Raw genomic sequence first — 25,893 nt, forward strand, 5'->3', positions numbered from 1 at the left:
GTGCGTCTAGCCCACGGCTTGTCCACGCCAATTTTAGAACCCTGTTCGAAGCACTATTAGACGCTTATTTATGCGAGTCTTCGCCCTGGCCAACATACGGTTCAGAGCTGAGAACTTAAGGAGCAGTGCCACACCATTTTTTCACTTTTGCCTTTCATGCAAACGACAGCCGCAGAACTACAAGAACAAAGCCGACACTGGGGCAAAAACCGCAATCCCATGTATTAAACTGTGAACTGTCTGATACAGGCTCGTGGCTTCTTATTGGGTCCAGACTCTCGGTTAATCAGAGCTCGCCTTGATGCTGCACCAGCCAGCTGCCCTTTATTTTCGGCCAATCGTCTGTAGACCTGGTTTCTCGCTCGTAGCAGCCCCTAACCGCGATCAGTGAGCGGGGTTTTGGCACGCAGTTCCTCTTAACAAATTGTGCGGAAATTCCTTTTTCCAGATGCAGGCCGATGTATAAGGTAAGCACCGGATGAGGGCTTCACCCTCGTCCCTAAACGATGTGGCTGGCAAGTCATCCAGACCAGGAGCTCGGTGGCACTTCAGAGAACACAAGGAGCCATAAATCTCCGATGTCGTAGGAGCTCCAGGTTCACCGACCGGGGTTCCACCTCAGTTTCAGGATCCAAATGTGTGTAGGGATCTGGCTACCCAATAAGTCAGTTTACCAGGTGATCGGCTGGTCTCTCTGAGTGTTCGAGTTGCAATTCTTTATTGAAGATGGTCGTTCCACTTTGGTGTTTCATGGTCTCAAACACAGGCGATTTCCTATTCCTGGTTCCACGGGTCAACTGTATTGTTTTCCGAGCATCTCAGACTTTCTGGGTCTTGAAGACTTCCCAAACTTCATCTTATTACCTCGTGGATCACGAAAGTACATATATGTACATTCGTGATCCTTTTCTGTAGAAATGAAGTGGGTTGTTAACTTTGACGGGCACTATTTCGTTCAGGAAAGGTCTTGGAGAGCTCTACGTTTACTCACGCACGGATGTTTGAGAATGCGAAATCGTTCCATGCTCACGATTATTGGGGCACTCCTGCACACCTGGTTCGGGGTCGCATCCACTATTGCTCAACAGGCGATGCTCCATAATTTTGCGCGCACGATCTGATCTTTTCACATGCGGAGAGACAAATTCGTGAGAATCAAGATAAGTTTCGCTCTGGTCGATGATATATAGACCATATCTTTACATTGAGACAAATTATTGAACAGCACCACTCCCCAGTAAACACGCCATCGGTGGCACCACCCAAAGGATCCTTTGGGCGTCCCACGTGGTCGTTTTCCTTGATTCGATAGCTGCTTTTGATCCTGTCGATGGTCAGCAACGTTGGCAATATCTGATGACCAAAGATTTTGCTTCCAAATTTCTCTCCCTTATGAGAGCACTGTGTGCGAACTCCTAAGGGCGCGTATGAGTATAGGGCAAGCTTTCGCCTGAGTTCACCACGTCCACTGGTGTAAGACAAGACTGCTCTCTTTCACCTTTCCTCTTCAAATTTGTTGTTGATATGCTCCTTGAAATTTCCCTGCCTGCCTCTAAAACCCCAGGAGTCGAAATGCTCCCGGGACGTTCCTCCGCAGGCATTGAGTATGCAGACGATGTTGCTTTCCTTGGTTCAGACCACTTCATAGTACAGACGATTTGAAATAACCTAAATAGCTCTGTCGCACGGTGTAGCGTGCGCCTCACATCTGCTGCTACAAAACTGAGTTGGATTGGACCCAAACCTCATGCTCTCAGGCGAGCTAATCGACGTGGTAGATAAATTTGTTTGCCTGGGTAGTTGTATAAGCTCTGGTGATGAGATTAATTCTCGAATCAGGATGGCCAGGACAGCTTTTGCAAACCTCCGACACCCATGGCACTGACGTGACGTCAGTTTGTCTGTCAAGGGAAGAGTTTATACTGCGCCACTGCGATCCATATTGCTTTATGGGTCAGAGACGTGGCCTCTACGCTCAGCAGACGTGCGAAGGGTGTCAGTGTTTGACCATCGGTGTCTCCAAAGCATTGGTCAAGTCATGTGGGTACGTCGGATCAGCAATGCGGTGGTGCGCCAGATGATTTTAAGAAGAAGGAACTGTCCCGCGATGGATGAATTACTCATGCTTCATAGGTTACGCTTTCTGGGACATGTACTCCGCATGCCGGAAAACCGTCTGCCTCGCAGAGCCTCTTTCGCCCAGCCCCGTGCTGAGCGAAAGCGACTGAGAGTTGAACAGTGTATGACCTGGCAACGAAGTACGACAGCAAACTTAGTCGGTTCGACAACTGCCGCTCTCCCGGATGGTGACTCTGAGACACAACTCACCAATGGCTAATGACAATCGCGAAAATGGTTCAGTGGTGCAGTCAGTGGCGCTGGTTCATCAAAGCTATCGCCTTCAATGCGTAGCTACTCAATTTCCGAACAAACTGAACGTACCATCGCCTCCAAGGCCTGGCTGTATGCCCCACACTCCCGTTTTCCGGTGATCTAACTTGTAAGAGCTGGTACTAAAGTGCCTATGGTACACGGTTTATAGTTGATAAATCGGATTAAATTGAGTTGTCTGGGACCATTTCTCAGATAAACCCAAGTAGGCCCACCGCCATCCTTCGAAAGAGCACAGAGAAAGTCGCCAGGACCAGCAGCAAGATGACGCTTGAGTAAAGGAATACACTCTGACACTTCTGAAATAAAAGAGGCTCCATATTCATGGTCCACCTTTCTTTTGAGGACTAGAAGTAGCAGGTGAATTGCTGTTCGCAGTGATATGCTCAGCGATCCAAACGTTCTGCTTTGATGGCAGCGAAGTATGAAAGCCATTACCAGCAAACTCAGCTGAGCTGGTTACTGCCGTCTTCCTGGATGGGGACCCCGAGACGGGCCACATCAATGGCTAGAAACATTATCAGAAATGGCCCAGTCGCGCCCTCAATGGCGCTCATGCATCAAAGCTATTGCCTTCAATGCATAGCTCCTTTTCCACCCCCCGCTTGACAACCCACTGACAGTGCTGGATTTATGCACCAATTTACCAGCTCGCGCGTGCAATGCGCAGCTACCTACCTCCCCCCCCAATCATCGGTGAACGAAACTGTGGCAGCTACAACCAGTGTACGACCAGTACGCGGTTCTTACAGCTGACAATGATGATGATGTTTCCAACATTCATTGTATCTTCCATTTCTTTGGCCTTCCAGGTCCACCAAGCTTCTCGATCGGTACGGACACTCAGTTTCACCTTGCGTCGGGTGGAGTTGTGATTACGGCTAAGAGGAATCCATCGCCGGATCTCCAGCAAAGACATGGTTCTATCAGATTAGATGGTTAGATAAAGTTGTACCACAGACAGAAGTTCCGGCTTTGAGTAGCGCTTTGGATATCTTTCCCCAGTAGCCGTTTATGTCCGACGTTTACCGTCCGTCAGGCGTTCGGCGAGCTGGTTCTGAGGGTTTCGTTTGATTTCTGGGTCCAGTAGCTTCTCAATGACTAAGCGAGGTGTGCGCGTTTTGCGTAGACCTGAAAAGCTGCAGCGTACGACTGCATGGTCGGATTTCACGCTGGTGTTCCAGAAGGACAGACAGGCAGCGATCGGCCCTCGCCCCTGATGACTGACGGCGATGTGGTCTAGTTGGATTCACTGCTGTGTGTTGGTGGTTGCCAAGCGAATTCCGCTGTCCCGAAAATTCATACTGCAAACGAACAGTCTGTGATCGGCACACATCTTAAGTAAGTGATCCCCACTGTCCGTGCTTCTCGTGCCCAATCGAAGAGGACCACCTGATCAGTCTCGTACAGCCCTCACACCCTTTCGGTGCCTAACTGCCATGCCACCTGAAGGTTGCACGAGGGCTGGGATAATGTCAGGTTGCCCAAGTGTAGACAGAGGCAGAGGTCGGGTGTGAACCACGGACCTCCCGGTCAGTTAATTTGCGCTCTAACCACTTGGGCCATCTCGCCCCAATCGATCACAGCACTTGCGTCCTGCATCATTGTTTCTGACATCAATGCAGAGAGAATTCAGCGCACGAGCAAGAGCCACCTGTTGTCCTGCTTGCCTGAGTGTGCGAACATTGAAGGCGGCTAAGTAGACAGGCTTTCGAGGTTTGAAAACAGACTTGTTTTAATGTTTAGGGATTTTACTGAACCCGGACGTCCAGAAGATGCAGCTGAGGGTGATGCAGGGCGAGCAAAACGGCCAGTCTTAGTTCTTGGACCTGCGAAGAAAGTATTCAAATTTGAGTGGGGTAGGATGAAAGTGGGGAAACTTGGAAGTGAAAGAAGGGATGCGTCAGCACTAGCATGTTTTCGCTTACGCATCCTGCTGTATGCAGCAAGTAAGGCAACCCGGCTGATGACTCCACGCGACGGCCGATGTGCCATGAGAGTATTTTAGCTATGTAATTGTTTGGTGAGTGATTTACGGTTGTCGGCCACCGGACCACGAACCTTCCGTCTAGTTGTTGAACACGAGCTGGACGCGTGTCTTGTGCTAACATCCTGTCGACCCACAGAACGCTCTTACAGTCATATTGTTTGCATAGCTACTTTTGAAACTCCCCCGACGTCGAAACGTGAAGCATCATGTAAAGATGGAAGAAGCATCGTGTAAAGATGGAAGATTTCGTCTCCGGTATGCAGCTACCTGTTTCCACTCCCCACATCACTAGAATTACTGTAAAATACGTGCACGACTTGTGTCTGCTGCTGATAGTAAAAAGCTCCACCACTCTGGGACACCGCTAGCTACAGTTCGTTAGAAGTGCAGATCGCATACCTCCACTACCCGAGGTTTCCCCAAATATGTTTTGACTGAAAATATGTTGCCATTGGATCCAGATGCCTTAAACAAAGTAGCCAAACACTATAGCACATGTATGCGGCTATCTGAAACCCGTGATTTGTTTCTTCATCAGCATTGTGAAGTGTTCTCTTTCACTCCTTCCAGGTACTCAGATATCGGTCACGATGCCGCTCCCTGCGGCCCTACTTGCTCGATTAAAGAAACGCGGGATTATCTCCAGTGAACAGAATGACGAAGGTATGTTGAACACTACGTTTTTACGATTATTTGTTCCAGAGGAAGTATTCGCCGAGAATTACGACGAAGAGACCGAGCCGGTGGCTGTACCAGCACCACACGAAAAACCGCAAACTTTGGGAAAAACCGTGAACATGATTAGCCCTGGTCCGATCATCGAGAACGGTATCCTCGTATACGAATGTGCAGATTGTCCAAATAGACAAAATGTGTACCATCGTTGTAAGCCGTATTGCTTCGAGCGGTACGGTAGACAGAAATTCTCGGCAGATATGCGTTGGATTCGGTTGAAAAATCGTATGCTGAGACGTTATCCACTTCCCAGTCATTGGATTGAAGTTGGCGATCCGGTTACTGGAAGGTAATTTTACTTGATGACACTTAAGGATCATTCAACTCCAACGCAAACTGTTCAGGTGAGGAGAACACCATAGGAGGGAGAGTAATAAGAATACCAGTCATCGCACACCAAAAACTGTGCACAGGGGTTCCAGTTGTCAGTTTTGTCCTCCAGTGATATCCCTGCGAAGTTCTACAATCCTTTGAGCTACTATTTGAACCGGAGTATTGGAAAATACGGATACTCTTTCGGGTTCATGTCCTTTGTGGGGGGATGGCTCAGTGGTTAAAGCGCGAATTTACTGGCCGGAAGGTCCGTGGTTCGAAGCCGATCAATGCCTCTCGACTTCTCCTGCCTAGGCTTGGGCAACCTGACAGTATACCAGCCCTCGTGCTTCCTCCGGGCGGCATGCCATTTGGGCATTGAAAGGGTTCTACAGCTGAAGACGTAGATTCTGTTGCATTTGTATACTTCTTTCGGCTAGAGCTTCAAATGCTGCAACATTTTGCCATATCAGTCACCGACGTCAAACATTCCACATTTATGGGTAGAGGCATGGTAACAAGGGTTAGAAATCGAACATCACATGAATTCTTATGGTAAAAGTAATGGTGGGGAAGTAGATTGTTCGAACGAATACTCCTGCGCTAACAGCGCTGATTTTCGTGCCCTAATTAGAATTATTTTGAAAAAAAGCCAACAGCTTTCGGTCTTGCATGTGTGGTAGACTCTTGAAAACTTTGGAATGACTAACAGTATGGCCAGCTTCACAAACGTCGCGCAACTAATAACCCTTAGGTACGTACCTTGGTATCTGCCAATTACATGGGTCGTAGCAACTCTGAGTAAATGCTCAGTAATCCACAGAGAAGGGCGGTGTTCCGTTCTACCTATTTGTGTTTTGTTGCAACCGCAACTAATCTGATGTTGGTGACATGTTCCATAGAGGCTGATTTTCCCTAATTAGAATTATTTTGAAAAAAGCCAACAGCTTTCGGTCTTGCATGTGTGGTAGACTCTTGAAAACTTTGGAATGACTAACAGTATGGCCAGCTTCACAAACGTCGCGCAACTAATAACCCTTAGGTACGTACCTTGGTATCTGCCAATTACATGGGTCGTAGCAACTCTGAGTAAATGCTCAGTAATCCACAGAGAAGGGCGGTGTTCCGTTCTACCTATTTGTGTTTTGTTGCAACCGCAACTAATCTGATGTTGGTGACATGTTCCATAGAGTGATCACGCCTGTCCAAAACACAAGTCTTCTGATTGCAGAGACCAACCAGCTGCTAGTGAAATGGTTTTAGGGGATCCAATGTTTCAATTTTCAGCACCTGTGTTTCGCCACCAATTTTTGCGGACATCTTCAGTTTTCAGTTGTGAAAAACTAAGAACGGCTTGAAAAAACCCGAAGAATACTCAAGGGCTAGGTATATACGACTCATTCATGTGCGATTGCACTATTGAATGGTTGAGTGCATAAGGTCGATGAGCCCAGTTGGGTGCACAACGAGTCCCTTCGAATTGACTGTTCATTCTGATAATATGCACACATGCTGCTTCCAAAGCTAAGGCTTAGAAAGATATTTTATTAAATGTTGTCTCTTAACGTCGGCAGAATAAAAAGTGATGTTTTTTCTAGTTGTTCAAACTAGAAAGTGAGCTTCAACTAATCAAGCTCTCAATCTCACTGGTTACTTAGTTTCCGCGATGGAATGATGCACCAGATCATTCGACTTTTGACCTTGACGTGGCTTCATGTCTTGCAGATTCTATTATTGGAATACCAAGACGGACGATGTGTGTTGGCTATCCCCATTGCATCCGCGTGCGAAGATCACCCAACCTGGTGACATTGTTCTGGCCAACACACTCCGAGAACGAGATGCTGCACGCGCAGCTGCTGGTGCTATTACAGCGGCCGTGCTGAATGCTGAAAAGAAACGCTCCGACCAGCGCGATCGGAATTCAGATGAGGAAGGAGGTGAGGATTATGAAGGCGAGGAAGAGGATGATGAGGACGAAGTCAGTGGAAGCGATCGGGATAGCGACGAGGGTGTCGGCAGTCGACACGGTCGCGATTCAGACCGAAGACGTGGACGTAGAGAACATCGGCGTTCTCGGTCACCGGTGGGGTCCGACGAAGACCCTACCAGACGGCGGAACAGATCTCAGCGATGGAACACCCGTAGAGTCGAGCCGGATGAGGATCGGACCGATCGGTCAGCTGGTCCTGGTGACCGCACAGGTACTAGCCAGAGCCAGACAACTGAGAATGCGGATGATGAATCGCCGGATGGAGTACCTCTTCCAAGTGACTTTACTTCAAACAACTCCACACCAGCACAGGGGCTTACCCCAAGCCTCATTTCGGTTCCGCCATCTAATTTCTTGTCCATGCCACCTCCGCCACCCTATTATGCGGTTAACCAACCCCCTATGGATAGACTATCAGATGGCGCCAATACTTCGAGGAAAGATCAAAGACGTCCGGTCCCATCTCGTTTCGATCGAGGTGGGCGTCCCTCTGAACGAAGAAGTAAGTATTTCTCAACGACATTTTTTTGAAGTCTGCCTGTTTTTCATCATCACGCTGAGCGCAAACCCGAAAGCCTTTCGGCTGAGATAGGTTGTTAGTAGAAAAGTTTGGGATTTGAACCGTTTGTTTATCACCAGAAACAGTCCGAGGTTTCGACTGAGTAGACTATCGCTCACCTAATGGGACTTCCCGATAAGCTTCGAAATCTTTCACTGGGTTATCTTCATGGATGAACAGTCAGCTGAAGAAGATAACCCCATTCAGCGACGGGATTGAATCCTCGTGATAAGTGTACATCATTTTCCAGACCATATACCATCTAGAATTAGACAGAGTAATTACTACCCAATGTCAATAAACTTATACGGCTTTAGGGCAATAAAGTACTTTTGTTCCACGCCGGTGTTGCTGTCACTGATGGCGTAGACTACTCTGTTGTTTTAGTGATCGAGCAGTAGCTGTCTACGACTCACTGACTTCAGTTGCAAGCTTCTGTCAAAGCTCTACTTTGTATGTTGCCCCATGTAGCCAGGTAGGCCAAGCCCCTCCCGCTCATCAATAAAATCGACGCTCAAACTTCGCTTCGACACAGGTTCTTCAGTCATAAACTGTGTGGCCAACTGGTAGGGTAATCGTGAAGGCCGATCGATTGACCTGAGGAAGTGGAAACTCGCAGTTGGTTCTGTTCGGTCTTTCAGTTCACAGACCGTGCATCGGTAGACAGTGTTCCAGCTGCTACATCGTCGTTCACAAAGAAAATGGAAATGATAGCCACGCGTTGGAGTCGATGGCTCGTGTGTCAGGGCTAATCCGATATCCTTTGTAGTTGTTATTCTGATCTGGGAGCTGATCCGAGTTAAAAAGCACAGTCCAACTCCGATTCGAGATCTCAAGCGCTCGGGTGATGACATAAGTAATAATGCTTTGCAAACCTGAGAACTGCTGCTATTTCAGTGAAGCCGTTACTTATAAACGGTCCTGCAGGACAGGAATATAGGTCTTGCTTTTCAGTTAGAACGATGGTCTAGCGTTACACACCCTAACACCATAAGTCTCCCGATTTCAAGAGGTTGCACCGCATCATCATTATCACCGTCACCATTGACGGCGATGAACGAATAGTAGAAACTTGTACTTAAATATCCAGCTGTGATTCAAGCATCCAAGTAGGTGGCTCTCCCGCACGCAGTTAGCCAAAGTAAAGTGAGTTGTCAACCCTCTGCAAAAACTTCCTCAAGAGACTGACCAGGAGAGCTTGCTACTGAAATCCCCTGTAATGGACAAACTGAGAGGTGGGCTGTCCAAAACAGATGTCTGCACTTCCATATGTACCGAGTTCGAATGCTCCTGCATGAGAAGTTCTGAGTTACTCGCTTACGGAAATTCACGACGAACCAGATTGCTTTAAATAGCGATGCATACTGCACATTCTCCTCAGGACTGAAACGTCGATTTCATCTTTCTCTGAACGAATGACCTCATAGTAGACGGGTTCCAATCTCATAAGAAACCTCATCCTTTAGAGGGCAACTATTACCGTAGTGTGTTATACTTAATGTATGGTCGTGTTACTTTTGGTGCAGTAACCTTCCCATTTGTAAAAAAGGACACTTATAGGAAGTCCTCACGGAGCCGTTAGGAGTCTACTCGGACTGCAATGTGCAGATTAGATTGGCATATCTGGTAGCCAGCATATGGCTCCCACTCCTCTGAGGATCGACGACCTGATGCCTGCATCTTCCAAACATAGCCTGGCTATCCCGAAAGTGGTTTTTCCGTCTTATCGACCAAGTCAGGTGATGTAGCGATGCAATAGTCAGCGATAGCACCAGGAGCAGTTTTTTCATGGCTTCTGGGGTGGTGGCACAGGGTAAAACCGTCTTACTCCTCCCAGATAGGCTATCTCGGAAAGTTGATGAACAGGCTGGTGTACCAATAACTAAACTCAACGTGAGAGGTGGAGCTTGGCCGCAGTGTCATCTGTTTGAATCTAATTTGGATCTTCTGTCGCTCCTGCTAGTCTGCCTTCACTGGGTTATACGGTGACCGTTTACTAAAGGGTTGAAGTGATTGGAAGCTCCACATCTGGTGGCACGTTTATGCAAAAATACCCCCCACGAAAAGGGTACTTCTCTAGGTGCTCTACTATAGCGTTTGCCGTCATCCACGAGCTGGTATGTGTCCATTGGAGGTCAGTTGCCTTTTCCCCATGGTGGTTTCTCTTGATGATCGAACCGTATCCGGTTCGATGAAAACATCGGCAAGACAGGTCATGCAATACACAGAACCTCAGCTCTCTCATACTCTGTAAAATAGTCAATTCATTTTACCGTGGGCCCTATTTCCCTCAGAGAGACTGGTTCTTGATGAAGTCGATGGCGCCCGGGTGTAAGCGGCACAATTTGCAGTTTTTGGACCCTGGGTTAGTGACAGTTAGATTATATACTCCCAACGCGAGGCTCTGTAGGTCTTGTAGTCTATTTCAATAAAGGCTGTCCGTGAACAGCAATACCACACATACAAGGATGTGACATTGTCAGTAAGGCGCTTTTATAACCGGAGACTGAATCGGTCTTCCTGTGAAACACTTGCTTGCAACACAGTAATGTTCACATTCTTTTTATTCCAAAGGAAAAGCCATCGAATCCGGGCCCCTGGATCCCATGGACCCAGCATCTTACGGTGAAGCTCCTAGGGGGTCCTGGAGTTCGGGTTTAGAGGTCTCTGGAACGACGCCGGTCGCCAAAACGGGCGCAGATGTGACTGCCTCGGGACCGCTCTACCAACAACGACCCTATCCAAACCCCGGCGCTGTACTTCGAGCGAATGCGGCTGCCGCACGTGAGGCAGCGCGTGACGACAATGATGATGACTAACTGCTTTCCACATACACTGGTTGTTTTTATTCTCACCATTTGTGTACACTGATAAAGTTGAGTTATTTCAACTGTGCTTATTACTTGGATTCCAAGAAGGCGCCAAGCACGAGTCGGGGCCATTTAAAAAAAAAACAATATGAACTCAACAGGCTCGGTGGTAGGTGTTTTTGAGTTTACCTGGCTCATTTGCCAAAGACACTCATAAGTAAACTAGTTTATGTGAGAAACTGACTTCCCGGACAGCTCGCTCTGGGGGAACACAATTACGATGAAGAACTGAAAGTGGCACCTGCTACCGGTTGCAGAGTAGAATTAACTGAGATAAGGAATAGAGACCTGACTGTCTGGAGCGCAAAGGCTACGCATCTCACGATCCAGTCCAACTTCCGGCATCTGAAGACTAGTTTTTAGCTTTGGGGCGAATTTTAGACCACGTAGTCGGACGCGAGTACACTGTAAGTGAGCTCTCTTTCGTGCGCACATAAGCAACCGTCGAGTCTATTCAAAGTGCCTAACGCTACTGATACAATCTAAGAGTCGTCTGGATGGTGAGTGTGCGAACAACGGCAAATATCATAGCTAAGCTGTACAAAAACAGTTGTGTGGGACAAATATTCCATAACAATGGGATGACAACGTAAACTGTAACCTACTACTTGGAGTGAAACATTTTACCCCAGATATACAAGTAGTAAGTGAGATTGGAAGTAAAATGTGACGCAACCCATGTGGTCTACCGACCGCGGCCTAGCTCTGGGAGCACAGGAAGGATCCTGGGATGTGGAACGACCAATATTAGACCTCGTTGCTCCTATTTGGAGATAAAACGGATCACCAAAAATTGTGGGTAAGGCCCTCAGAAAGATTGGGAATCTCCTGCAGGGATGACAGCTAACGGTTACTATGATCCCTCCTGAGGGCTAAGCTCCCCATGAAAATGAATACTTGTATCTAATACCGAAGATCATGATATTGACATTCCAACCATCGGCGGATTCGCTCCATTACCACGCGAATCCTTGGAATTCTTGTTCTGTAATCCGTCCAAACACTTATTCAGTTTTCATCATCATCATTGTCAGCTGTAATAACCGCGTACTCGTCGTACAGTGGTTGTAGCTGCCGCAGTTTCGTTCACCGATGTTTTTTTGGGGGGGATAGGTACAGTGGGCTGTCAAGTGGGGGTTGGGGTTGGAAAAGGAGCTATGCATTGAAGGCAATAGCTTTGCTGTCAAGTGGGGGGCTGACCAGCTTTGTTTCCCTGACACCGGACCCAAATGGCTCAAAACCGCCGTCGATTGGAGATTCTTTTGCATGGGGTGAACCTTGGGTCACACAATGCCGGTAACATTCAAGAGTAAAAGCGTAGCGGAACAACCGCTAAGTATGACGTGGAAATATACACCGTGAAGTATAGTAACGGTACTTCCCTCAACTTAGTTCTCGGTCTGAGCCTCCGAAGCTAGCGTTCACGTCAAAACAACCACCAGAGGTGCACAAGGTCTATTAATGCCCAAAACGAAGTCAAGAACAGTTGTACAGCGCTTCGTATATATAGCGTAAGCGGTTATAACTTTCTGGAATTTCTGACGCGTTCTGGATGCGCCANCCGGCATTTGGCCAATACTGGGTCACGATTGGCTGTTGGGTCCAGATTTCTGATCAATCGTCTTGATGCCGGACCGGCAAGTGTTCCTGTATATTAGACGCTCAATCGCAATAACAACCACAATAACGATAATGTACTACTTTTATACCTGAAGATGAGCGTCCATCTTCCTACCGTGTGAAAAATGCTGAAATTCGGAAATAAGGGGCAAGTACTCCAAAGCGCCGTCTGATCGACAAAATAGGGATTTAGAAACCTAAATCTGTGGTAAATGTTTCAGGTCAACTAGAACAAGCCAGCAAAGTAGCTCCTGTTTCGATTGACCATCATGTGCGCAAGCTTTGATCAATCACTGTCAAGCTACTTCTTGAACAGAGAAATGTAGTGCTACATACCGTACGTGTGTGCCCGTCGATACTTGAGGCGGCTGACTGGACACTTCAACCATACGACTGCTGGTTGACCTTCCGATATGGAGACAGCCCAGTGGTTGGAGCGTGAACTTATTGACCAGAAGGTATACAGTTTGAACCCGGCTCGACTGCTCCTGTCTACGCTTTGGGCAGTTTGACAGTATCCCAGCCCTCATGGTTCCTTCGACTAGGCACCGAAAGGGCGTTATAGCTGGATGAACCTCCATGGAAGGAACACTTGGCGATTTCCAACTTTTTGATTATGAGAACGATGTTCTCCACAAAATACATCTACTGCAGAGACCCGGAAGTACTTACGAATCGTCCAAGCTAACAAAATCCACCAGCCAAGCAGACGCTACATTTAAGGTGTAACACTTAAGCAGAAAGTAGATAATCACGAAATGAGTGATGGTGACCTTGACGTTATCGCTCGCTGAAGATGCCAAAATGGACAAAACTCAATTCATCGAAAACAGACCGACTGGCGAATGACAGTCCGAAAGATAAAGAAACTGAAGCTGGAACTCGAGGTCACAGATGTAGTACCATTGCTTGTTTTCTACACTCGACAAATACTATCATATATTGACTTGTTTGCACTCCATACTCGTAACAGGTCGACGTGAGGCAGATTACTTGAATGCGACATATTGTCAAAAAGCGAAAGCAGAACCGTCCTGTGAGGTGTTTGTGCTTCACCGAACCAGCCTGCGGAAGAATTCAGAACAATCAAATAACAAACGCAAATAATGTTGGGCACCTGTGTTACAAATGACAGCTGGCTGAAGAGAGACGCGAACCGGTGTTCGATTGAACCAGTAAAGTTTGTTCGGTATGATCACTAGTACAGAGTAAATGCGGCTCGTGCTCGCGTCCGCAGAGACAGTAAGATGTTCAGAGGTCCAATGTGATGAAAGTTTCACTTCTTAACATCGTCTTTCTTTTCTGATTTATCTTCCTTGTCCTTTTTGTTACTGCCAACTCCACCCTCGGATGGTTCTTCCTCCACTTCCATAGGCTCATGGGATGGAGCTTCCTTCGCAGCTACCGTGGCGCTTGTACTGGTCGTGGGAGGGACAGCAGTGACCGGAGGTTCAGTCCCTTCTTCAACATAGAGAAACGGCTCCGGAGGACTTGGCTCGACATTCGAGCTGGAGCCACTTTTACCATGGCGCGCTGAACCTGAGGTTTTTGACTTGTCTCGCTTTGTACCAGAGGAGGGTGTGGTACCTGCGGCGCCAGACATTTCCACGTCTGCTTTTTCCGTCACACCTTGAGCCGCTACAGCAGCGGCAAATTCTTCATCCTCCTCATCCTCTTCCTCGTGAGCGTCGCTGGAGTCTTCCTCCTCCTCTTCATCGACTTCGTCATCTTCCTCGTCCTCATCATCATCCAAGTAGGCGCCGATGGAGGAGGCATGGATGGGTTCGGTACGCGCTTCAGAACCACCAGTACCAGGAACAGGTAGACCGGCAACACCCGTCGTTCCAGCGGCAGAGGCAGAAGTTATATTGCGATCGCCAGTGGGCCCGTGCCCATGAACTATTTCGACGAGGACCTCGGCATCTTGAGGTCTCCGATCATGTACCATCAGGATACCAGCCTGAAAAAGCGGGGAAAGCATAAATCATGTATTAAGCATTGCCCTTAAACAATAACAACAGTGAGTCAGCTGCCATGCTCTCCGGAAGAAGCAGGAGAGCTGAGACACCGCCATGCTTCCCAGGCCTAGACAGCAGCAGTCCAGAGGGGTTGGGTTCGAACAACGGACCCTTCAGTTCGCATCTTAACCACTAACATATCTCGAACTCAGCATGGCAGTTAAGTTCAGAAGAAATATGCTTACCATGTGCTTTTGCGTGGTAGGATATCTGTGTGCGACTCCAAAGTGGGTAACATGACACTAGGCTCAGTGAGAAAGGTGTCATACACCCCAGCATTTGAACCGTGGTTAACCAAATTGATAAGCACAAACGATTCTGTACGAGAAGGGTATTAGCTGCAGACAAATCGAAGTAATCCGCCGGGAACCAACAGTTGGCATTACTTATTCACTTGCTCCAATATGTGGCAATTGACTCTCGGGGACAAAACGAGTCGGCCTCACAGATATTCTGTAGGCCCAGTTGGCAGTGTTGAAACACAAACTCGGAAGTCAGACAATTACTGTCTTTGGGCGCCCTGATATACAGGTACAGCGCGATGTGGTCACGCACAACTTTGGTGCCCCACCCCTTCGGGAATGGGCAAGATCGTTCGTTTCTTGGAAGGCCCCGTATATACATAGGATTTTTCCCACATTCTTTTGTAATAGAAAATCTCTGCTTGTCAGCTAGCAAATTTTCTCCTAGTTCCTGCTCATTCCTCGACTTCTCAGTGATCCTAAAACGCGTATTCGCACGAGCTTAGGGGCGTTCAGTCCTAAATACACTCACTGGTACCAACATGATTAGGTTTGTAACGTGATTACATGTCCCCTTTTTCCAAGTTATGTAGTGGTTAAGCTGTGCTTGGGGAGCAGAGAAGCAACCCTGTCAGAACCCAGTTCAACATAGTGGAGGTTGTACGCATAAAGAGTACTAATCAAACAACGCGAGTAGTCCTTTCTTTTTACAAACTAATCCATCTCAAGCAATTCTAATGTGTTCGTGACTTGAAATTTCACTCCACTCTTGGAAGCGATCTCCACCCGGATTGCGTCCGTTTACGATGCTAGAACTATAGCGAGTGGCCTGATTCCTGACCACAGCGCCAAATATCCCGTAAACCCCACAAATCTGCCCTTTTCACCAAGTTGAAAATTCACTTCAGGGTGCACAAACCCGTAGCTGACATGATATGACTCCGAGTAGGGTAGTATACCTACGCGGACGGTTACATTAAAAAGGTAAGATTAACTCGCGATACCAGAGCCAATCACAAGCATTGTGATGGACCTCCCCCCAGTCCGAAGCGACTTTGGGAGGCTTCTCGTGGGAAGGTTGACTAAGGAGGGTAAATCAAGTTCCCTGCATCGGTAAGATGAGGCTCTGGTAGTGTTTCAGATGTTTTATGGAACAGACCACCTCGTCTGGAGTAATGTGCGTTCAGTTTCCTTGCAAGTTGATGACTATTGTTCGGAGTTACGGTTCCTAATCCAACCATCAAGGTGCTGTATCTGACCAGAAGACTCCGATTCCAGTGGAGATTCCTTCCGGTAAGTGAAGCCTTTTAGCACAGACTGGCTTCAATTGCAGAATGAAATCTCCATGAAAAATTCCCAAATTACGTCATCACACTACTAAAAACCGATTCCTGTGCTCCGACCAGACGTCATAATAGTGAAACAAGCAACCTAACAGTAGTAACACCATCCAGCGCCAGGGTGAACTGAAATACGCCAGCAGTGGAAACTGGTGGTTAACTACCACGCACATATGGAGAGGTAACCGTAAAGGGTTAAAAGAAAGAGGGGAAACGCACTGAAAAAAGCCCGACGTCCTCAGAGAAAGCGACCGACAGTGAGGTGTATACACTTTCCAAAACCACTGTGGAATGAACAGGTCTGAACAACACGCCATCAACGGGATTGTGATTTGCTCTGCAAACTTCACCCAACATGAGCTCAGCAGAAAACGGCAAACAAGCTTTGGCTTGACCGTCCGGTTAAGTGGCAGTAAGCTCAACATTGGGGTGGATTACACACCATGTCATACTGGGTTCCAAACCACGCGAACGGAGAATCACTTGGAACCTACCCAGAAAGGCGCGAACATCCCATAACGCTCAATTTTACGCCAGCCGCCTTCATTTCGCACTGCCACATCACGACTTACCCTACGGGAATTTTTCATCAACGGGGGTTCATAGTGGAGAACCCAGCCTTGGGTGGTAAACAGTGATAGGGCATGCGTAATACGTACTCCAACTAACTCAATTAGAGAGGACTTATCTGCTGCTCGAGCGGATCATACTCATTACCAAGTATCCATCTGCGGACCCTTTCATTGAGTACAAGCTGCAACCAGTTAGCGCTTGTTATACTACGAAGACATCAGTAATCAAACACCGGAAGACAGTTGATATCCGGTGGAATGTGATGTCCAAGTTGTGAATTGAAATCGGCGGCCAGTGTGGGGTGGGAGAATGGTTGGTTCTTGACAAAAGGTCCCTGCAGAATCGGGAGCTATAATTGGTTGATGCACATGCACCAAGGCATGCTCGAGACAGTTCAGCGTACCGACCGGATATTCTGCGGTTCCCGGCTTGGGCAACGTAGCACAGTCAAAAACTAGGTGCTGTTCGTTTATTAAATCCACATGTCCGGAGACTTGACTCGGTAAAGGAGCCATATGACTCGTTTCAGAAGGACTTGGTAAATAATCGGTAGTTTCTAACTGGGTAACGTTTCGCTTCTGACACAAAGCCTCATCGGTACAAGTGAGCCTGGTGGCCAGATTTTTTGAGACAGACGGAGAACCAATCAGTATGGCCTCTTCAGATTGGAACACTAGATAGGTGTTGAATGTCAGTTAGAGTTTCTTGTCAGTTGGTGTGGTTGCCCGAATCTTACGGTTTCTGGGTTGGGGGAATTTCAAGATTTTTTTCATCGGGTTCGGTTCCTTAACCTTCCGGTTCAATGACCTTCATTTCGTGATTCACCTTTTGTTCCACTACTATACTTTGCTGGTCTCTGTGGGACTGTAAGCGCTACGAAAATTCAGTTGGGGTGGGTGTGTGCTTGAGACCTGAGCTACTTCTGTTGATGACTGCACTTTCTGATAGCCGCACACAATCACTTGTCAGATCAACTGACCTGAAGCTGTACCGCACGTACTCGCAAGTTGTTCTACGCCTTATATTCTATTCACACAGAGACGCTTGGAGATTCCCACCGCCTTGGTCATCAGTCTCTGTGGCGTGGACCGAAGTTCCCGCCCCAAAACCCCAGCAGTACCAAGCCCCTCTGGAACGATGACTTCTCAATAGGTTTAGAGCCTTTTCTTATTGATTGAAAAGAACCATATGACTCATCTGTAGAGTTTTAAAAGCTGTGAACGCAGGATCATTGGACGATGCAAAGCTAACAATCACAAGCAGCCTGTTCCTAACAAAACAAAAGTACAAACCATGGACTATAAGGCGAAACATTTTTCTATCGCCATTACAGTTTGTTCTTCCAGTGGAACCCGTCTGAAGATCATTCAATTTCTGAGTTATGCGCGATTTATCCAAAGATTCGGTACGTGAAGCTGTCGGCGCTGGTACTGGTCACAAGGTCGTCCTCATTCACTGACACTTACTCTTCAAAAAAAGCACAAATGCTGAATCCATAATGTGAGCTCGCAAGGCTAAAAACATTCTCACCAAAGACCACCAGGAAGAGAAAGTTCCTGAAAATGGAAAGTAGCCGCAACGCTCCAGGACAAGCAGAGCCTTCGGCTGGGTTAGAGGTACACACCCCGTCCCCAGATCTTCAAAACCGAAAGACCACTTTGGCTAATGCCGCCATTGAAGCACGGACGGATCTTACATTGAACGCAAAAATACTGTGCGGGAAAAATTGCTTTGGTGCATTGCGAAAGCATACGGAAGAACAAATGTTTACCTGGGTTATCGGTTTCAATGTATAGTAACGCGAAGATTCTGGCAGAGCCATGACGCGCTGTTGGACTCGCATCACCCGAGCTGGATTGTTCAACATAAGGAAGTTCGGTTCCTGAAGAGGGAATGTACGCGAATGTCACTTAGGAAAAGATTAGCAAATCAAATGGGCGCATGCAGATGAAACGGCCGCTACGTCCATGAGTAAAACGGACAAAAAAGTACTTCGAACTCAGTGTGGCATTCAAGGTGGGAATACTAGCGAAGGTTAGTCTTCATCATAATTTTATGTAGTTTAAGCTGGAGTCTCATCGATTCAAATGTCCCAAGTTGAACATCAAATAAACTGTGTACCAGGATATGGCGAATAAGAGAACGGCGGTCATGCGTTCGACGGGACTGTCTAGTCAGTTCACTGATGTCAAACTGCAACACTTTTCCGAAAGAACTTCGGAAAATAGACATTCAAGGTGATAGCTCTAATGAAAGATAGTCAATGACTGCATGATTGAGGCGCAACTGTAGAGGACATCAATCAGCGGTGTTTCGTCCGGGATGCTTATCCAGGGAGCTAGTGGTTGCCAACGCAGCTGGGTTGATTAGTATGGGATCTCGTGCCTTGTCAGTCTGGCTAACTCTGGATGGTTCCAATACATGAATGAGGGGAAGGCTCTGTGGGACGATCGGCCACATGAGGAGCCTGTCTGGGGCCAAAAGTCTGACTTGACTGCAGGGGGCTTAGCTAACCTGATAGCATAGAGCTGACAGTTCTAAACACAGCAGACGCCTTTGGAACCTAATCAGGCTGTTGGAAGATTGGGTTTTTCGACTGGATTCTATAGGTCACCAGTGACCACGATTATAGCGTGCGTCAGAGTGGGTCATGAGATGTAACACGTGACGTCAAATGTGAATAATGTGGGTGACGATCTGCAAATATGAGAGAGATTACCAGCCTTATACGTGGCAGCAATGAAGTCACACAACCATAATAAGAGTAGTTCATCATCATCATTATCATCGACAACATGATATCAGTGTTCAACACCGATGCCCCCGTACATGGTTGTACGAGGGCTGGGATACTGCCAGGGCGCTTACACCTAGACAGGAGGATGACTTGGGTCCTCAACCAAAGCCTTTGGCTCAAAAGATGGGCGGAGAACACGCGATCAGGCTACCATCATTCTAAGCCAAAGGTGGAAACTGGCATAAAGGAGCCGTCTCAGCTTGAAAGGTGCATAGAGCCAGACGGGTTATATCCTGGAGGGCATTACGAACCTGACAGTCATCAACCAATCATGAAATTTTCCGCTAGCAGCCCGGTCTTCTACAAAATGCCATATGGACCACGTGGCGACTACACAACATAGCGATGGTTACCCAACCACGATGGAGTTGCATATACAACGGGGGGGGGGGCAAGTAGTGCTTGGTATTGCCAAGTAGGTATATAAACCGAATGGCGAGTGAAGACAACCGTGCTGTCCTGGGTCACACTTGGATGTACAAGAGCTAGCGAGGCAAACTCTAATAAACATCGGACTTGACGGAGAGGGTGAACGAGATCAATCCAAGCTCCAACAGCGGGCGTCGCTCGAATACGAGATTCCAGTGCTACTCCATGATTTTGTCCGATTATGCTGCTTCACTGGCGGCGGAAATTCACGACGTTCTCAGAGCGATGAATCCGCTCAGAGGTCGCGGGCGACGATTTTAAAGCACGTGTCTTAAACACTTTTCGACAGATGACACTAACCAATTCAAAGCAGATCGCACGGTGAACTTACACCAAAGACTCAAGCTGTCCGACAGAGAAACCACTCGGACATACCCGCTCTAAGACACCGGATCAGAAATACACCCTAAATCCGCCACCCAATCGGTTGATGTTCTGTTTTTAAACAAGATCGTTCGATAATCTGCAAATTTTCTTGGCTGTGCTAAGGACTGACTCTACACAAGCATCAAGCTAATAGAGATTTTTGAGTCTGTAGGCCTACACCACCGTCAGAAAGAGTACCATCGTCCAACTGATGGAAGCCTCACACAGTACACCACTCTAACTATCGGGATTGGGTTATCTGCTTTCAACTAGCTGAAAGAACGCATTCTGAATTGAGCAGTGACCGTTTGTCGTCATTATTAGTTCAACCTTGTGTTATTGCATTCCTTCTACCGTCTTCCAGGACTCCCGGATAAAGTATTCAAATTTGGGCGGGGGAGGGTGGAAGACGGAAAACGTGAAAGTGTAAGAAAGGAGATTCCATAACACCAAGATGTTGAACTGTGACGTGGCACGCTATAGACATACTGCTGGGTCAAGCATCCCATCTGCTAACCAAATGTAACAGCAATAATAAAGAGACCGATAGCTCAGATGTACAGCTCCCGTACTGTGTCAAGAATCGAAACTTCGACTAAGTGGGGGATTCGAAGTAGCTCAGTGTAGGCCCGACGATGAGTTAGACACATGCAGGACACCAGAGATCCACGGTTGGCGGTATTAAGTGCGACACCCCAATGAGGCGAAGATGAAACCAGATTCCTTTCGCTCACGAACACACCCACAATAAGAGTGGGGGAAAGAAGGCGCTGTCCTGCAAAAGAAGGAAGTCACTCACCTTGTCTTCCTTTTTCTCTTCTACCGGCTTTTCCTCCTTGGCAGGAGCGTCACTGAATTGATGACAGGAAGGAAAGCGAGACGCGATGAAGACAACTGGCTGATGTTGCACATGGTTCTATTAAGCAAAAATAAGGGCATTGTGCCTTCTTTGGATCAGGAGGCGTAATAACGGCATTTTCCTTAGGTTATTTCTCGGTTTGAAACTCCCAAGCTAGCGTTCCCGTCCAAAACAACGACCACAGGTGCATAACGTATAGTAACGCCAAAAAAACAGGTCAAGAACTCTTGTGCAGCGTATCGTATCGTATCGTATATATATATATATATATATATCCATTGGCAACCGGCATTCGGCGAATAATCGGCCATTATTGGCTGTCGGGTCCAGACTTCCGGTGAACATGAACTAGAGGCGGTCACGCCACGCATTTGTTCAAAAGCGAGGGCGATAAAGCAGAGTGAAGAGTTCCGGGCCAAGCTCGGCTGGGACTGTGCTCAAAAGATTGAGCGTCATGTGGTGCATAATAGGGAATTTTTAAAGTCAAAACAGCGTGCTGGGATAAGATGTTGTAATCCGACATTTCGGCTGCCGTGGAAAATCCTTGAAAACAAGGATTTTTACAACCCATTGATCGAGGAGATGCTTACATCTGCTTCCACAGGTTGTGTTTTGACTTTAAAAGATTCCATAGACAGCAAATTGACTCACAAAATTAAGTGACCATTCACCTGATCCAGAATGATAAAATAGCAAAGTAAAGATAACTTGCAGTGCCTAGAAGCGAATGGGATATCTCGCCACACGTGAAAATGATGCTCGTACGTAACGGGTTTTGGAATCAGATGATAGCCGATTAAGCAAATAATAAAAATAAAATAAATCATTCAGCTGTAACACCCTTCGGGTGTCTAGCTGCCATGCTCCCCGACGGAAGCAAGAGGGCTGGGATACTGCCAAGTTGCCCAAGCTTAGACAGCAGAAATCAAGAGGGAGAGGTCGAGTTCGAACCACGGACCTTCCGGTCAATAAATNACGCCACAAGAAGGGAGCACGGGGGCTGGGATACTGCCAGGTCGCCCAAGCCTAGACAGAGGAAGTCGAGAGGGAGAGGTCGAGTTCGAACCACGGACCTTCCGGTCAATAAATTCGCCCTCCAACCACTTCAGCCATCTCGCAAAATAATAACAGTATGCGAGAAAATTGAGAAAAACCTACACTTCCATCTTCTCCTCTTTTTCTCCATCCTTTGGTTTCTGTTGCTGCTGTTGCTCTTTGTGATGTTTTCGATCGGCCTCTTTTTTTCGTTGTTTTGCTGTGATACTCAACACGGCCGTTTCCACCTTCTCACGTTTTTTCTCCTTTTCGGGTTCTGCCGGAGGAAAAAGTATGCATCGGATATTAATCCCACGTTGCAACTCAAACAGTGAGAGGTGTCGAACAAGGGCCAGTAATGACTCAGTTTGCAACCACCTGCAGTAAAAACTATTCAATCACGAATGCAAACAGCACCATCTGTCGGTTTAGCAAGATCTGTAGATCACAAACAACGTGCCACATCAGGCCAACTGATCGTTAACCGAGAGTAGTATTCTTCGACTAGAGAAACCGGAGCCTTGCAGAATAATATTGGCGCGGGCCTGAAGGCACTATAAAATACGGCTTTCAAGCAATGTCCATGGCGTTCCTGTAGTCCACGTGGATGTGGTTAAGTCGGACTGTTCGTGGTAGACTGGTGCCTCTTGATACAATCAACACAACAACGGTGTCCAATAAGGGCTTCACTGTGGAGGGCCAGTCCGGTGGAGGAATTTGGTGAAACAGATCTCTCGTGGAAAGCTCCAATCAGACAATAATTGACTGGGAAATTCTATTTAGTGAGCGGATGTTCCTTTGTCAACGTGGTTAGCTGACGCATTCAACCAACGAATAAAGACGATCACTCTGTGGAACACGGTACTCATAAGATGAGCAGCGACTCAACAGAGTCCGAAATCGTGGTTTGCTCAGGCAACAAACATGACTTTATGACCGGCTAATTTTAGCATCACTAGTAACGGTCCCCGAGCATTCAGCATGACAAGAGAAACGAGATATACTCCGTTTTTGTTGTAACAACCAAGAGGCACTTACGTAGTGGCTGAGGATAGGCGAACGTGGACGGCTTCGCATTCGATTTGAACTGCATTTTGGGCATCTTCAAATCTTTGTTCAAGGCAATCAGAGTGGTTGGGCTGAGAGCCAGGCTGAGGAAATTGGTCAGCGGATACCAGAACCAAAAGTTCTGGAACAACAGTAGTCCGACCGCTGCGGTCATATTATTGTTCCCTGACGACGGAATGAAAAAAAGGACACTTCTGGTTAAAAGGAGAAAGAAACTTATGAAAAAAACTTGTTTGCAAACCATCAAACATTTGTCGCAGCGACACTACGCCCAGTAAACTGCATCACGGTATCTTCGAAAAGTACTGCCCAGGTCTAACTCATCATCACCATCATCCTCATCGACAGCATGACATCAATGTTCAACACTTATGCTTCACTGCCGTAGCATGAGAGCATTGTTAGTTGTAAATGTCATGGTTGTACGAGGGCTGGGATACTGCCAGGGCGTCCACGCCTAGACAGGAGGACGATTAGGGTCCTCAACCAAAGCCTTTGGCTAAAAAGCCTAACCGCAAGGCAGCGGTGTTCGGCTGGAAATGCAAACGCACTATCATTTCCACGGAACAAGTCGCCATATGTTCCAACACCCAACCTGGAGGGCCAGGAGACTGTGTTCGTCAGACATCTAACTATTGACCAACCTGGTATGAGAGACTCTGTGAGTGTCGCGGGATGGATGGATGGCTGAGGTACACGAACCGTCACACCACGGCAGTCTCTTCGTGACGGTAGGTCTAACTACCAAAAACGTTGCTAGCTGAGCAGTCAGAACAAAGCAAGGTGTAAGACCAGCTGAACAAATAGGTCTAATAGAGTCAGATAAACATCCAGCAGGAAAATGAAGCACAAGAGGAGGTTTCCAAGTAAAACGTCCCGTTGAAATGAAAGAATTGACGGCAGTCGCATGTAGCAAGCAAGATTGTGGACGACTCTGCAACAGTGTGGGCTTCAAGAAAGCCATTGATTGTGGAACATTGACGCTGTTGAACAATAGAGATAAGGGATAGTTGGCTATTGATCTAGCGCCCGTCCAGGGCTTGCAAACTGACAATAACGAGCATTCGGCAGATGTTCCTTAAGATTTCACATTTCCCAGTCAATTTGATCGTCGAATGCGCTCAAAATCCCAGAAGAATGTTCTCTCACACTCTCGTTTTTTCCGAAAGTGTTCGACTGCATGGCCCAAGACTTTATCTGGTAATTCGAGGGACTTATCCGAGTTTTCACATCCGTTGGAAAACTCCTATGTTTTTTGGACAATGACGTTCACAGGCTGTCATAGATCCGAGTGGACAACATACTCATATGAAACTGCGACTGACAGAGCATACCGCAAGCGAAATAAAGGTCATAAGGAAAAGATGTAACAACGGATGTAGGGGGACCGATAAGCCCTTTGTGTCCAAAATTCAGTTCGACAGCATCGGCCATCACCTGCTCTAGAGAGCCGAACAGGAGCACAAATCTATCGACCAGGTCAAAAACTAAAGATTTGATTTTTTTTCTATGCTGACTGCTTAAACAAGATAGACAGACCTGGAATAAAAACATGTCTAAGATATTAAAGGGTATAGCACCATTGAGAGCAGAAAAATACGAAGGGATATTCGAGGGGCTATTAGTCCCTGAGAAGAACTCGTTATCGACGGAGAAAACGGATATGTGGAATCACGACAGGACGAATTCCGACCGAGAAACACTAATGTGATTTTCCACTGTCCAAAACGAATGATCCTTGAAGACCGATGGCACACGCCACCCCAACCGTCCCTATGATGCAACAGCAGAACCGTAAAATCAGCATACCCTTATTCTTGTGTGTGCAATTCTGTTACCGAGGTAGATCATACAAATGGCGGTGAGTATAAACGGGTTCCAAATACGAAGAACAAACTTGTAGTCAACCGTACCTGTTCGGGTCTGCAGCGAAATAGTCATATTGCAACCTCCGGCGTCCAAAATTCCACAGGCGAGAATGGCACCAAACTTGGCCAGTAAATCTTCATGCCTGTCCCCAATGATTTTGAGACACTTTTCGCGGAATTCCACCGACTATAACAATGAAAGTTGAATAAAAAAGTGACTGAAATCCAAGTGCCAAGCTAGTAGATTGTGAATAGGAAGTTTCGCCCTGCGGAGTGAACAACATTGGGGTGTAATTTACATCATCATCATCACCATCATCGACAGCATGACATCAGTGTTCACCACCGATGCTTCACTGCCGTATAACCATGATTTATTTGAAGTCCTTATTGTAAATAAAAGAGTAAAGGTGAACAGGGAAGGGACTTAGTGCTAGCTTATCACAATCATTCCGAGGTACCTACACCTCCAGACATTCAATCAGGCAATCTGGACAGAAACTGACAAAAAGAACGCCACTGACATCGGTTGGCAGCCATATCTTGTAGTGTCTCCTACCAGGCACAGTGAGGATCACGCGGTCCCCATCCTGAAAGGCGAGTAGCACCGATAGCACCCAAGCGTTTTTGTTCTCTTTCATACTCCTCTGCCAAGCCAAGTGTTAGCAGTTGCCAATCTGAATTGGGCATGGAAAACAACACCCTCTTCGGCAAACGACGGTTCGGCATACATAACACATGTCCCAACCAACGCAGCTTCTGGTGCTGGACACATTCTTCAATGGAACTACCCGTTACACAACCGAAAACACGCTTTCTAACTGCCTC

General features: G+C 47.2%; 1 protein-coding gene across 1 annotated transcript; it reads left to right on the forward strand.

Moving 5' to 3' along the window:
• Nucleotides 1–4,951: 4,951 nt before the first annotated feature.
• On the forward strand, nucleotides 4,952–10,861 carry T265_09249 (hypothetical protein; the record flags this gene model as incomplete). The annotated part of the gene is made up of 4 exons (XM_009175280.1): nucleotides 4,952–5,044; nucleotides 5,084–5,405; nucleotides 7,154–7,923; nucleotides 10,555–10,861. 4 exons carry the CDS (start codon nucleotides 4,972–4,974, stop codon nucleotides 10,797–10,799), a joined length of 1,410 nt encoding a protein of 469 aa, XP_009173544.1.
• Nucleotides 10,862–25,893: the final 15,032 nt, after the last annotated feature.

The sequence above is a fragment of the Opisthorchis viverrini genome, assembly GCF_000715545.1.
Source record: "Opisthorchis viverrini unplaced genomic scaffold opera_v5_270, whole genome shotgun sequence".
In the NCBI taxonomy this organism is placed as follows: Eukaryota; Metazoa; Platyhelminthes; class Trematoda; order Opisthorchiida; family Opisthorchiidae; genus Opisthorchis; species Opisthorchis viverrini.